We start from the raw sequence: 15,175 nt of genomic DNA on the forward strand, positions 1-15,175 counted from the left end.
TCTTAACCACGTAGAACTGGGAGGAAATGAAAGCAGATTTTATGCAACAATGTTTATGTTATAACTTTTCAAGTTAACTATTAATGAGACTAATCTCATTGAAGTCCTGGTGGTTGCATTTATTGTGAATGAAGCCCATTGTCCTTTCATTTCATAAAAGTAGGCCTATTATCCCCTCCTCAATCCTGAATCTTCAAAACAGGCTCCAAGCAAGGTTTTGTTTCCTCTAAATATCTGATACACACTAAGCTGTATGAGCACATTTCAGTAATAGTCAGAGTTAAACTGATTCCTAACAAGTTTTTAAGTTGGGTATTCCACTTTAACCAAACGGTGGTATCGATCTGAGAGGAAGTAAACACGTATAATGTATGATAGGAAGTAAAACAAGAATATAAACTTTTAGAATTAAACAAGATAAAGTTATAACTCATCGTATTAGTAGTGGTATGCCGCATTTGGCAAAAATACATAAGCTATCATTATTTTACAAAATGTTAAAATGTAAATTCAAAGTCCCTCCTCATTAGCTCCCAGACAGAAGTAGTGACGTTGCGTCCTTCCTCTCTGCCCTCTATAAAGTTTGGCTCGCGTGCGGGACCGCAAGTGTGAGGCGAAAGGAAGGAGAACTTCCATCAGTGGGTATTAAAGGAAAAAGTACCCCTATGGTTGGCGTTCTTCAGCTCTATTGCTGTTCAAATTAAACATTCATTCAAAGTGTTGAAAATCCTGATCACTGATATTTCCTTAGCGATATCTAAATCGCACCTGCCCCGAGAGGAGCTCCCGAGGTACAGAGCCTGCTCGCCTCATTCCGCGGAGAGGAGCTCTATTGAGAACCGCGCGATGGGATTGGAGACAGACCGTCACTGACTCTTTTCACATTTATTATTGACTCGTTGGGGATAGACACAGAGCAGGTTTTCCTCTGTAGAAGTTTTGGACACCTTCGGGAAGTCTTATTTTTCGTTACGTGGATCTACGACACCGGTCTTTGTGATTATCAAGCGGTTTGGATTTGGATGAAGAGTTGTGTGGAGTAACAGAATGGCACCATCCGACTGTTTTCAGTTAGTCGCTGTCATCTTTTATTGGGTGGCTCAAATAAATGGTAAGATTGTATGCTTATTTTCCTCATTGTTTATCCGTTGCTGGTTTATTTGCATGTAGCCTATGTTTGTAATGTTATGGACCCATAATGGGTCCATAACAAACATACAACATACGAAAACATACAATTACTTTATAATGGGTCACCCATTATGAAGTAATTCATAGTTGGCTACAGGGAATTTCATTGAAACTTCAGATGAACATTGTTTCGCTTTCTTTCGTTTTTTTGTTTTTTATTTTTATTTGCAAAGGAAATAGGGTATACCAACAATGCCAACAATACATCTCGTTATTTTTTTATAAACACATCTACCAGGCCTACGCGTTATAAGCCGATAACGGTGACAAACACGTGATTGGTTACGTCCTTTGATTATTCTTATTTGCTTTCTGTATTCGTGAGTGCTCAGGTAGTCACTGGAGCGTGCAGTTTGTTTCATAGCCACTAGAGGTAGCGGATGTTAAGTCCTGCATCGCTGCCTGCAATCTTGCAAAACTCTTGAGATGCGTCCATAATATTAAAGTGCTATTTCAGGACATTCTAAATTATATGATGAAAAATGAATGTACAATGTACAATATAGTGTTGGTTCATCCGCCTTTTTCACTTGGGTTGAGGTTGTCACTTTGGTTTTGTAGGCTAGGGCTATTCCTTCCTATACATAAACAGACCGCCAAACAAAGACGCACCCCACACAGACACACACGCAACCAATCTGTCATTCACAGTCAGGTATTAGCGTCCGTGTCTGGCAGTGTTTGTTAGTGAGTTTCCTTCGCTGTCCACGCACAGCACAGAGCGTGGGAAAGACACTGGGAGGAAACGGACGTTTGGGCAAGAGAGGCACCCTCCTGGAATTGTTCGGACGAGCAGAGGTCACGGAAATGGGAAACGCTACCTGAGCAAAGACTTCTTCCCGAAACCTCTCTGATGCTCATATTGAGATATGTTCATCCAGTTCCTAAAAGCAGTGACGAGTATGATTGATACACATCAACACAAATGCCTACACACACCATGCCTAACCATACCTTGCTGGTTAGGCAGGCCATGTTCTCAAACAGGACAAAAACATTGTTTACAGTATTAGGCCTACTGCTCTTCTACTGTCTATCTTTTCTCCTTTATCTGCCAATTGTCCAAAGTCTAACCGTAATGACATCAGTTGACTAAGACAAACAGGATTATTGTTCTATTCGTTTTGCATCCTGACTGACAATGATTGATTCCGAACTGTTTCAAATGGAGCATATAACTACTTTGGGTTAAAAGGTAGACATGGTTTGAGTGCTTAAACATGACCCATCAACAACATTCTTAATGAACCATGATGAGTCAGAGGGGTGAGTTTCAGTTAAGAATGAAACTTGAAAGTCACACAGTTGTGACATGTGTTCTGTTTTCCTCTGTTGTAACAAATGTTAAACGAATCCCCTATTGCTTCAGATATCAATGAAACAATCTGGTAATATTGTCAGTGAATATATGGTTTGAATTAACGTGGTAATACAGTCATTGGATTCAGCCATTCCTTAAAATCATTTTATGAAAATTTAGATGGGATTGCGTCTACCTTTCCCTAAAATATAGAACTTTGTCTTTACTGAAGGAAATCCATATACTCAGCTTATAGTATTAATACAATGTACCATGACTTGGGTCCTTGCAATTTAAATGACATGTTATTTGTAAAAATTGTCGTCCCCCATCGGAGTTAATCTGCACACTAGCCGGCTTTGACCTTGCACACACAGAAACACAACGAATAAACCCACTTACGATGCACCTAGATCTAAAGCCAAAAGGGCAGCCAAAAACTTAAAACAGCAAGGTATATCTTGTTCCTTATTGCTCTTCTTAAAGCAGGATTATATTAGCATCCCTGGTCTAGCTTGGCTTGAGCCGGCAATATATTTCCTTGTAACCCCTGTGTGACATTTCAATTTCAAGGAGCTTCTGTGCGTTGCTTAGTTTTAATCAGACATGGTAGATAGCCGCAATCTCCTTGGCTTACGCAGTATACATCAGCTCTATACGAGTCAGAAAGGCCACTCACTGTGGCCAGGTGCTTTCCTTTTATTTATGCTTTTTTAAAGAGGACTCTTGGACATTTTAGCCCTCCCTCACTGTTGTCTTAACCCTGTAGTTGGCAATTGCAAGGGATTTTGGAGGGAACCCATGTCATAAAATATTCCATCACAAAGCCAACCCCAACGTGTAGCACGGCTACGACATTATTAACAACTTACTTTGGCTGGGCTCCAAGTCCTCTTCAATTTTTTGTGGTAAATCTCCTGCTGGGATATAGCACCTATTGTACATTTATCTTAGTGTTTAACTATAATATTTTAAACTAACATGACGATGAAATTGACACAAAAACCCCTTCGGAGCATTACAGCTGCCTTTTTCTTTTTTTATATCGAGTAAATAAATGTTAATATCAATCCAAACTTCGACAACCTCTGTTCATATAAAAAATGTAGACCCTGCTACAAAATCAGTTCAGAATCTACCTCCATGCAATATTCCCACTCCATAATTTGTAAAACTCCTATATCCTTCTTATGGGCTTGTCGATATAGTCACTTGTTTAATCCACCAATAATAAAAAAACATAAATATACATGTATAATTTCATAATACCATAATAATACAATACCATACCAACATCTTCCTACCCTGGGTTAGACTATTGTGTAGGCCTTAGGAAACTTTCCTTATGGTGGCCACAGCCAGTACACATTTCACCCCCAAAGATACGTGATCCACCCCCCTCGGCCCTCTCTCCGTCTTTATCTAGAGTAATAGCCCCCTCTCCGGCCCTTTTCAGCTGCCTTTGTTGCCCGTTCTTTGGGACCTTTGAAACTATAAAGAGGAAAGCGGTGTGCTTCCACACGAGAGTCGCCGAGAGTCACATTGTTGCTTTGCCTTGAAAACACCCCAAAAAAAGATGGGCTCTGGTCATCTCCTTCCCCCCCCTTCCCCCCTGAGACTCCTGTGTCATGGTTAGTCACAAAGTGTGCAGAGATTAATAGGGCCCTGTCGTACAAAGTGGAGGGAATTCCGCACATTATGCCCAGCAGACAGAGGGCTGAGGCAGGGCGGCTTCCTGCCACGCTAGAGTCATCGCATACAGTAATCGTGGCTTTTACTGCCAAATACCACCCAGGGACAGCTCCTTGTTTCATAGGGAATATCAAGGGACAGATCATTGCACGTATTGATTCATGAATCAATATGCATGACATATTAATACTGTTGAGCATTGTATGGCTAAATGTAATCTTGTATTACAGAACATTTCTTTTTTTCCAACACCGGTGATCCTGATTCAATAATGATATTACGATCATTTGACAATTTCAATTGTGTCCATAGTTTAAAGTAATTATTTGTCTTGGACAGGGTCAAATGGAAATATCTGTACAACAGAGGCAGATTTTTTGGTCACACACTTGTTTTTGCAGGCTAAAACATTTTCATTTAGTATCTGAGACAAACATGTCAAAATGTCAAAGACTAAATCATCCAATCCAAGCATATAAAAGAAGAAAAACATCTTCATTTCCTGGCGGGTGAGAGATCATCATAAATGTTTTAAGAACGGAGAGTCCTGGCCCGGTACCTTTCCTGTGAACCCTGTGAGGTCAAACAGACAATAAATAGGATCCCAGATGAACCACAGTGAGCATCAAAATGGTAAATACTAAGTGAACTACAGTTTGATGCTCACTCTAGGAATAAGCTCATGACAAATCATACAAGCACAGGTTTGGAAAATAGTGTGGATGAAAAGAAGAGAATGATCGAGGGGAAACGGCGAGAATGAATTTAGAAATTTTAGAATTTTAGAACCTTGATGGATGTTTTGTCACGTTCTCTTGGTCTCCGTCTGATTCACTCACGTTTTGTCTCTCCCTATCTCTCTCTACCTATCCCCATCTCTCTGTCACATTCTCTCCGGTCCCGCTCTTCCTACACTGTGTGTTTCTGGAGGCTCTCTCTAATCGGATCCAGCTCTGAGGCTCTTTGATCGACCACAATAAGCACCATTTCTGCCATTTCTCAGACGCTCTGCTGGAGGAATGCAGCAGATCCCATCAAGAGACATCTGTCTTGATGGGATGCTTGATGCTGAGGTCAGCGCTGTGCAGCCAGAGGGTCAGGTGGGAGAGTTCTGAAGACAGATGATGTGGGTAAAGAGACACCGGGGGGGGTCTTATCCCTGGAGTGGGGGGGTTTGCTGCTTCGTACTCCATCTGTAGTGTGTTAGAGAAGAGTGTGGGGAGAGATAACCGCCTGGCCATGAGAGATTAAGTGCAGCGAGCCAAGTCAATTGGTAATTCTTGTTTGTGTTGGTGTGGGCGCTTGTGTGGCATATCGGTTTGGTTGCTTTGAGATGCACTAGTTCAGGTGATGTTTGCCATGTCGACACATCTTCCACTCAGACGTTATCGGTGTCCATGAGGGTCCGTATATACAGTAGGTTCCATATATGAAAAATGACAAATGCATATATTTAAACTACACTTATACACCTGGTAGACTGTAGCAAATGGCAATCGTGAAGGGGACTCAAAGTCAAGGGCTTTGATAAATGGGATGGAACCAGCCACAACAGATGGTTTCTATCGTGTGTCTGAATGATGGATATCGCCTAATCTTCTGTGAAAGTAATAACTACTACTAATAATAAACAGTGGGCAGTTGCGTGGCATCCAAAATGGGAGCTGAATGACATTATAGAACACCACCACCCCCACCCTACCCCCTGCACCCCCTCCAAAAAACCTTGGGCAGCAAAACAATGATGTTACAACATTACACAAGGAAGCGGGTTTCAGGTGTCGCTGCCAACATTGGCACGGCCTTGCCTGGCCATGTGCAACAGCAGGACTTTGGTGCGTGCTCATGCTTTGGATGTCAGCCAGCAGCATAGTTCTAGTCAGTAGTAGCACTTAATACATATATTGCATAACCATTGTCTTTGTAGGACCATATGATACAACTTAACATTTATATGTAGGCTTGCTTATGACACGATTCGTACCGTGAGCTGGTTTGCGTGGTAATAAGGATTGTCAATGCATAAGGAAAATACGTTTGGGGAGTACGGTGCAAAGAAGGAAGTTGCTGAAGGGACGTTTGGACTCACCTCTCACACACGTACGCACACACCACCGCCCCGAGGAGTCAATGAGTGTTTCCTCATCTCAGCACCTGCAGATGAGACAAGCCTTTATCCCGGCTCCACCCCCATTCCACCCCAACTGAACATGTGATAACAGCACCCTGAACATAAACAAGGTCAACGGTTAAATAAATGAAACCCATTTTTATTTGTAACCCGTTCCCAATACGCCCACTACAGTTTGGCAGCTGTTAAGAGTAGACAAAGGGAGAGAGAGACAAATCTCTTCAATGTGTCCTCTCTGTCTCTTGCTCTCTCTCCCACACACATTTGCTCATCACCACCGACATTGTTGGTGTGCTTCTGCACCAAACCCCCCCTGTGATCTCAGAGCAAATTGCATAAATGGCTGAGGCTGGAATCACACATGCGTGCTTCCACATGAATGCTGGGAAAATATCCCAAATAATTTCTAATTTTTAATTTTTCAGCACATTATCGTAATCTGATGTGCACATGAATGATGCCATCGCGCAACCAGATCGTATTCGGTGTGCATAGGTATGCACAGAGCGGTAGCTCTGATGCTGTTACTATTCATTTATTTGAAACTTTTATCTTGCTCACTTGGCCCCGGATCTAATATTCTTTGTGTGTTTTTGTGTTTTGTGTGTGTGTGTGTGTGTGTGTGTGTGTGTGTGTGTGTGTGGTGTGTGTGTGTGTGTGTGTGTGGTTGTGTGTGTGTGTGTGTGTGTGTGGTGTGTGTGTGTGTGTGTGTGTGTGTGTGTTTGTGTGTGTGTGTGTGTGTGTGTGTGTGTGTGCGTGGCTGTGTGTCCCACAGGAAACCTGACACCCCCTCGGATGTATCCGTCCCATAACCCTCTAATTCGCCACAGAGGAGACTCACTAGAGCTCATATGCAGGTATGTTACACACACCGACACTTTTGATAAATGAGTCCATCATTATGTTCATTGTTATCACATTAAAGGGGCAGTAGGTAGGATTCGTGAGTTGTAAGGAGAGGGAGTAGAATGGAGCATAGAGAGCAGGATTGTTTTTTAATAATCCACATATAAAAGAAAATTCCTCCCCCTTTTCCTAAGTTTCTCCGCCATTGAGAAATGTTGCATTCAGGCATCTGTGATTGACATGCAGGATGGACTACCCGAAGCAATCAGGAATGAGACGCCTTGATTGATAAGAAATTAGCAAGTAGGCTGGAATAGATGCATACAGAGTCAATCTGAACAGATATTCTCACAGAGAAGTGAACTCTCTAATTGCTGACAGAGGGCTATGGCATTTCACAAATTTCTTCGTCTTAATTCGTCAGGCGGAGTTGTTCCCACCTTCCGGAACTTTCATCACATTAGTCAGAAATAAATCAGAGGACCAGGGGAAGATTTTGCAGATTTCAAAAGAAACACACACACCCATACACGCATGGACAACAGAAACCACTGCAAGGTAGTGGGGGGTGGAGGTCATTTATCAATTTTTTTGCATTTCCTCCATTTTGTTGTGAGTTGGATAGGGATGTGTGGTCTTTGCTGGAGGGAGGTGTCTTTATCCCAGTGGTCCACTATCTCATTTGCTAAGATTAGAGAGTTGTGCCTCATTTTGTAGTCGTGCCAGGAATGCTGAGCTGTACTCATCTCTCTAACAAAACGTTTCCTTAGAAGGCTATACAATATATATATATATATATATATATATATATATATGCAACATGCTGTGCTTCTGTCCCTGCTGTTTTTGACCCAGAGTGCTGCAGGCAAAGTCACTGGTATGCAAAACATGTTTGAAGTTCCGCTGGGATCACTTTAATGGCCGCTTTAAAACGAATAGTGTGTGAAAATATGTGTTAGGCGAGCCTAGTTACTTCATCCATGAGAAAGATGTTCTGGTTGCATTCACATGAAACATTCACATGCAAGTTTCCGTTTCAATAAGTGTGATGGACATTAGCACAAGAAAAATATTTTTGGGAAAAAAATCAATCTAAAAGGTCCTTGCTCTTGTTTTGGCATTGAGGGAAAATCTCAAGTCTTGGGTGTTTAAAATAGTGGTAATTCCTTCTATAGGTCGAGTACATTCTCAAAAGGTGTGATACAAGATATGTGTGTGGAACTGAAACAGCTATCACCATATTCTTCCATCCCGTACGTTTAAAACTATCACCCATTTATACCCTCCTCTCCTCTTCGGTTGGTTCTCTGCTCTTGATTGACAGGGGCACTGACAAGCTGCATTGGGTCCTGCCACGTTCCCTCTCTTCGGAAGGGGGCGTGGTGGAGGACTGCGAGCCCAACCAAAATCCCCACTGCAGCAAGCTGACGCTCAGACATCTACAAGCAGGCGACACGGGCACCTACACTTGCAGCTACTCCCAGAAAGCCCTTCGCCACGTCTACGTCTACGTCAAAGGTGAGACTCGAGTCGCCATGCCTTCCAAAGGTGCTGCTGAAACCCTGGGTTGATGTGCTGAAGATGATCTATGTGGAAAGCTTACAGCCAATCCCGGACCGGGACATCGCTCTTGCAGGTTCATTCAGTGTCGAGGCAATTGCCAGTGCGCGTAAAAACATGAAACATTATGTTCTGAAAAGCCAATGTTTTGCAGTTTTGTCTGGTTTCAATGTGAAACATGGGAGGGAAAAAAAATAAAGGAAAAAGAATGAGGGAAATTTAAAAGAAAGGAAGAAATGTTAAAGAGCAAAATAAATAATTTAAGAAGAGACCAAAAGTAGCAGAGAGTTAAAGGATAATGGCCAACCAAGACAATCAGCGGCTCAGATCGTGCACCAAATTTAGTCTACAAGCTTGAAGAGCGGTCGCAATCCCTTTGTTAATCATTTACTAGCGCTTTGAGAGCCATTCAGTGAGAGGAGCTGGCTCACAGGACTCCAGACTGTTCAGAAAGAGCTGAGACTGAGGTAAGCAGAGGAAGGGGCGTCTGTGAGGCCACGGCTTCTTGTGGAGCTGGGAGGGAGGGTTCCAACGCACGGGAAACCCTGGTCATTGACTATGATTTCCTGCCCTGGCTACTGTAAAACCGTCTCCTGAAGCACCTCTCCACAGCCCCCCCTGTGAATGTCTATTGTCACTTTAGTTTCAAAAGTTATCGCGTGCGAGATTTGCTTGAGTTCTTCATGAGGCACAGCTACAGTTATTATAACATGATTACAACTCAGAGTTGCATTTAAGAAGTTTAGTGAGCGGCACCAACTTTGAGATATTAACTCAGGCAACCAAAGTCCACTGCCACACCCAGATCAAATGTATTGAATGCTGATGGGATGGCTTCACATACAAGGATTTAATAAAACGCTGTCCATGACATTAACACACATTCCAATTTTAAACCTGTTGACTATTTGGTTATTGCAGAAACCAGTTTGGAATTGTTAAAAGTCACCAAGCCAAACAGATATAATTAAATAAGTTTAGATTTAATACAGAAGTAGTAGACCTGTATGAGCAAACATACAGAGCAACATGGGTCACTTGAAACAACATTAAAATCTAATCAGAGGCACACACCCCTTTCCTCCCTTGGCTCGCCAAGCAAGACCTGCCAATCACCTGCTTCCCCTTTAGTGATTTACCAGCATGCTGCCATCACGTCTAGCCTTAACACACCCCTTTCAACTATTAGTACATCATTTTCCATGTGTTCTGTACAAATAATGGAGTCTTTATCACACCCGTATGTCTTGACCTTACACAAATCACTGGCTGATTTGTGTGAGGTCAGATTGAACAGATGCGTGGCTCCTGGATGCCAAACAGGAACAAACAGCAGGCCTTTGCACTCTCTCAATGGCATTCAGAGCCAGGCTCATCCACAGCCAGGCCAATCCCTAGCCAGGCTCAACCCCAGCCTGGCTGATCCAAAGGCAGGCTGAACCCCAGCCTGGCCCATCCACAGCCAGGCCAATCCCTAGCCAGGCTCAACCCCAGCCTGGCTGATCCACAGGCAGGCTGAACCCCAGCCTGGCCCATCCCCAGCCAGGCCCATCCCCAGCCAGGCCCATACCCAGCCAGGCTGAACCCCAGCCTGGCTGATCCACAGGCAGGCCGAACCCCAGCCTGGCTGAACCCCAGCCAGGGCCATCCACAGGAAGGCCTATCCCCAGCAAAGCCCATCCCCAGCCAGGCCTATCCCCATCGAGGCTGAACCACAGCCAGGCCTATCCCCAGCTTGGCTGAACCAAAGCCAGGCCTATCCCCAGCGAGGCTGAACCCCAGCCAGGCCCGCTCCATCCTGTTTGATTTCTTTGTGGCACAGCCCCAAGTTTGCCTTGATTCAATTGGGATTTGGGCTGAAATAGATTTGGCTCTACATGCCTTTCGTAATTTGTAATTGACTACAAAAAATCCCTAGAGGGACAAGTAAATAAGAGATTACTTTTATCTATTAAGTGATATGGCACTGTCCTCCAAGGCGACTTACGCTGCGTTCAGAATGCATGTGAACAATAAGATGTTTGGCATCTTGCCCATGGATGCCAACAGGTAGTTATAGACATTTGAAAATTAACCCCCATGACCCCTGGGTTGGGAGCCCAACCCCCAAAAAAACACTCTATTCCTGGCCTCACTGTAACTTTTGTCACCACCTCTTCCTTTACAGATCCCCATTCTCCCTTTGTAACCCAAAAGGGTACCCCTGAGGTGATTTTTGTGTACGCGCACAAAACCGCACTCATAGTGCCCTGTAGGACCACCTCTCCGGATGCAGTTGTAACATTGGTGGTAAGGCCTTATTTTTGTATCTGTACATAAAGTCACACATCGTTTAGTCTCATTGACACACCAACGTCGCAGACCGTATTTTACAGACACTGTTGTGTCCGTAGTGTTATTAGCAATATAAACCCATGTACAAACCGTTTATTATTCTCTGTTTGAGATTGCATTCTTGGATAATCCTTTCGGGAAAAACGTCTCTGAGCTTCGGAGTTCCCAGCCCGTGACACAGGTTGGACGTAGACGTCACAGGGATGTCAACGGACCGTACCAAGGAATGTCCTTCAAGAGAAGAGTACAACAAACCCAGGCTGTTTGCCCTCAAGAGTGTGTGGTCAAATCTCACATGCGTTGTGAGTTATACCAGCCCTAGCCGTGAGGAAGTAGAGAGGGGGACAGTGGCCACTTGACGGGAAGCCCAGGGCCAACTCAGGGAGCCATCCTGTCTCCTTCCTTTAAGGACAGGAAGGTCTTCTAGGAGTGTTTCTTTTCTCAGAATAGATCCACCGTCTAAATTTAGACACACTTCTCCTGCAAACATTGTGTTGCGGAAACGCAGGGGAGAATAGTAAACAGGGTGTAATCAGATGAAACAATAGCTAATGATGTCCCACAGGTTCGTTCAGTTTATGGTGTCAGGTATCAGTTGGAGGTACAACTGCAAGACTCTGGTTTATTTGCCGGTTATGGATCAGTTTTCATTTGACATAACATGACATTTGTAGGAAGCCGTCACAGCTAGTGTGTGAAGGCCTCTGGATCCTAACAGAACCAGTCGATGCCCGTGACTACATGCCATAAAGATTTAAGAGCATTACAACCCTTTGTCCAAAAGCCTGGTGGGAAAACAACACACCTTACCACTCCAGGGATAACGATAGCAGTTCTATAAACTTCCTTCTACAAGAAGATCTACAGCATCCCTCCTCCCTGTTTCCTTCCATCCTCCCTTGCTACGCCTTCTTTCCCAGCAAGACAAAAAACAGCACAAATATATCCAAAGCTATCCAAAGCTGAGCACCACTATAGTTTTTGTGTTTCACATCAACACAAATGATATGAAGTTGTCCAGCCCTTGGATGGACAGATATGAAGTTATTTGTTAACATCATAAGTTTAGAGGTTTGGTGTTAAGTCTCTCATTAGACCCTTTTATCCAAAACTCCTCACAGGTAAAGGTTTAGAGACATGGGGGAACCCAGCGTCATTCGTTTGGGACGGGAACACGACAATAAACTATCCCTTGTTGCAAACGCACCCTGACAAGACACCTTCTCTATCTTTGCCCCCCACCCCCAGGGGACACAACCTTCCCAGAAGAGTGAATGGGACCCCAGGGTGGGTTTCAAGATCTCATACCCCCCCACCATCTCCAACCCCATACTCACCTGCAAGACTTCGGTCAACGGTCAAGGATTTGAGCTCCAATATCTCCCTCAACGGTTGAGTAAGTCTCCACAAGCAAACACTGCAATCACTGGTCATAATTCCATTTTTCTTTCTATATAGAAATGTGGATTCGTTTGTCAGGGTTGTTGGTTTTGTAATGAGATGTTGAACTATTTTCCTGGATCATCTCGAATTCTGTGTCTGCCATTAATGACGTACATCACCCACCTCTTTAATGCAGCAACTGTACTAAGGAGAGTGAAGCTCATCCCGGATTCTCAAAGGGTGCTGGTGGGAGACAACCTCACCCTCAACTGCAGCGGGGAAACCAACTATAATGGAAGAATCAGCTTTGAATGGCATATTCCCGTAAGTGCTAAGAATTACACTTAATGTTATCAAGGGATAGCATTAGCGTTATCTAAGCTAATCTGTTCGATGAATTGTCTAGATGTCTATCCAATATCATTCATAATTCACAGTCATCTGGTACACTGAGCTACACTTATAAGTGTATATCGTATCTATTGTCATACTCTGTAGTTTCACTTTCACTTTGAAACCAGGGAAAAGTATCCAGTACAGTGACCTATCACTTGTAAGCTCTTCTCTGCAATATGGAGTTACACATTGTATTCACAATCTTCCATGTCCCCAGGCCAACCGCAGTTTCTCCATTGTGAAGGACAAGTCTGACATAGCTCCTATCGTGATGTCCAACGCCATCACGCTCCGCGCTGTCACCATGGAGGACGCCGGGGAATACAACTGCACCGCTGTGCTTCAACCAAATAACGACAAAAGGAGGCATGCATCCACCAACATCATCGTATTTAGTAAGTGCTCCGAAATGAGGGTTACATTTTTGACTATGCCGATTGTCTTTTTTATTATTATTATTATTATTATTTTACAGTTTTGTTTTTTTTAGTACCTTTTTCCATTGGTGCAGTTCTAGTGAGATCTTAAAACTTCCTTTGGTCAGGTGTCGCCTGTCCAGTTTTTCAAAGTCACCCTAATTGTTAGTTCATTTAATCGCTGATGTTTTATGTATTTTATTGTTTGTTGTGGTTTCAGAGCACCCATTCCTCCACCTTAGCTATAGAAATGATCAAGATGGTTACGTCACGGTTACTGAGGGAAATAAACTGGTGTTTAGACCCGTGGTCGATGCACTGCCTCCAGCTGATTCAGTCGCATGGTAAGTGAACCCTCCAAGAAAGTTGACCCAAAAGATGTTTGTCTTATCCACATGTACAGAGGTCTCGAGATGATATCAGCTGACATATAGCTACGAGGGCTGGATAAGTGATTGATCACTTGATTTGAACATCAGTTATCATTGAATGAAAGCTTCAAAATAGTAATACAATTTTCTTACTTATCTTAACGGTGATCATGAAAACAATGTGCTAAATTCAAATAGCACTTGATTTCCGCTGATTTTCATAAATGGGAAAGCATTAGGTATTCCTAATTCGGTATTTTTCGCAACCACTATAATATAGTGAAAATAATTGAATGTGAGTGAAATCAAATATACTCAAATGTCGTATGATTTGTCCCAAATGTGCAGGCATAAAGATGGCGTTCCGATCCTGAGGAATTCCACGTGCTACAAGATCTCTGGCTTCAACCTGACCGTGGCAGATATCCAATACAAGCACACGGGGGTCTACACCATCACCGTGGGCAACGTCGAGAAGGGCCTCTACAGGAACCTCAGCTACACTCTGGTTGTCCACGGTAAGCTATCCAGACCGGCACTGATGCTCGCAATTTAATCAATCCCTGGGCCTTCCCTTGATGAAGGGTCAAAGATTAACACGAGCTACCAACCAATGGCTGAGGAACATTTCTGTACTTTATATCAGGGCTCAATAGTATCAAAACAATTCATTGTCGATTTACCCTCTGGAAGGTCAAAAGACTACATTGTAAAAAGGACATTTATCCGTGAATGCAGCTCTTATTCTGCGGGGGCTTGGGGGGGGGGGGGGGGGGGGGGGTGTGTGGGATGGGGGTTCACTAGGACAGACGGCAGCAGGTATCTGCTCCAGTATGAGAGGAAATTGGGGGTTAGTCCTAGCAGTGGCAGCTGGTGTTGATTATCCCGGGCCGTAGCCCCGGGGGGCTTGGTACGGTGCGTCAGCGGCCGAATCTCTGCACACGCAGAACTTACAATGTCAAGACCGACCCCCCCCCCCCACCCACCCACCCCTACCCTCCACAGCCTCCACCACCAGCATTTATTTGCATCCTCCACATGTGTATTGACAGGGCCGCTCTGTGTAAACAACGCGCCCTGCACATGCTGTACAGTATATACAGCCTGGAGGAACACAGAGAATGAACGCAGAAAAACGCCACGTTATGATGTTATGATACGTCACACAGTGTTTCATGGTCTGCAGGCCCCGGACATTGTAGTTGTAGTCCGGCGGTGGTCTGAGAGCCGGATTCCAGTCTGCTTGCTATTAGCGCACAACAGAACGACACACATTTCAGTTCCTTTGAGCTGGCAATGGTGGAGCTGTTGTCTCTGTCCATGATCAGCAATCCCAGTGCTGGGCCAAATGTGTGTAGTGTGGTTTGGAGTGTTTTAAAGAAGAGTTTATATGGAAGGTAAAGTCAAGAAATTAGATGACTGTAATAATAGTTGGAGCAAACAAAAATCAATAACACAAACAATCAACGATTTCTGTCTATCAAATAGGCAACATGCAAGCGGTTTCAGCTAAGGCGTAGTTTCACGTGGGTGGGGCTGATCTCCCACCACCAGG

The 15,175-nt window shown here is 43.8% G+C and overlaps 1 protein-coding gene across 2 annotated transcripts in view; it reads left to right on the forward strand.

The window, feature by feature from the left end:
• Nucleotides 1-598: 598 nt before the first annotated feature.
• The window catches only part of kdrl (kinase insert domain receptor like), a 48,049-nt gene continuing 33,472 nt past the window's right edge, over nucleotides 599-15,175 (forward strand). For both annotated transcript variants that reach the window (XM_056600025.1, XM_056600027.1), the window contains exons 1-9: nucleotides 599-1,111; nucleotides 7,090-7,171; nucleotides 8,485-8,678; nucleotides 10,888-11,009; nucleotides 12,303-12,450; nucleotides 12,634-12,761; nucleotides 13,051-13,228; nucleotides 13,470-13,593; nucleotides 13,969-14,138. In XM_056600025.1, coding sequence (XP_056456000.1) covers nucleotides 1,048-1,111; nucleotides 7,090-7,171; nucleotides 8,485-8,678; nucleotides 10,888-11,009; nucleotides 12,303-12,450; nucleotides 12,634-12,761; nucleotides 13,051-13,228; nucleotides 13,470-13,593; nucleotides 13,969-14,138 — 1,210 coding nt within the window. In that variant the 5' untranslated portion in view covers nucleotides 599-1,047. The remainder of the gene's footprint in view (nucleotides 1,112-7,089; nucleotides 7,172-8,484; nucleotides 8,679-10,887; nucleotides 11,010-12,302; nucleotides 12,451-12,633; nucleotides 12,762-13,050; nucleotides 13,229-13,469; nucleotides 13,594-13,968; nucleotides 14,139-15,175) is intronic.

This window comes from Gadus chalcogrammus, chromosome 10 (genome assembly GCF_026213295.1).
Source record: "Gadus chalcogrammus isolate NIFS_2021 chromosome 10, NIFS_Gcha_1.0, whole genome shotgun sequence".
Taxonomy (NCBI): domain Eukaryota; kingdom Metazoa; phylum Chordata; class Actinopteri; order Gadiformes; family Gadidae; genus Gadus; species Gadus chalcogrammus.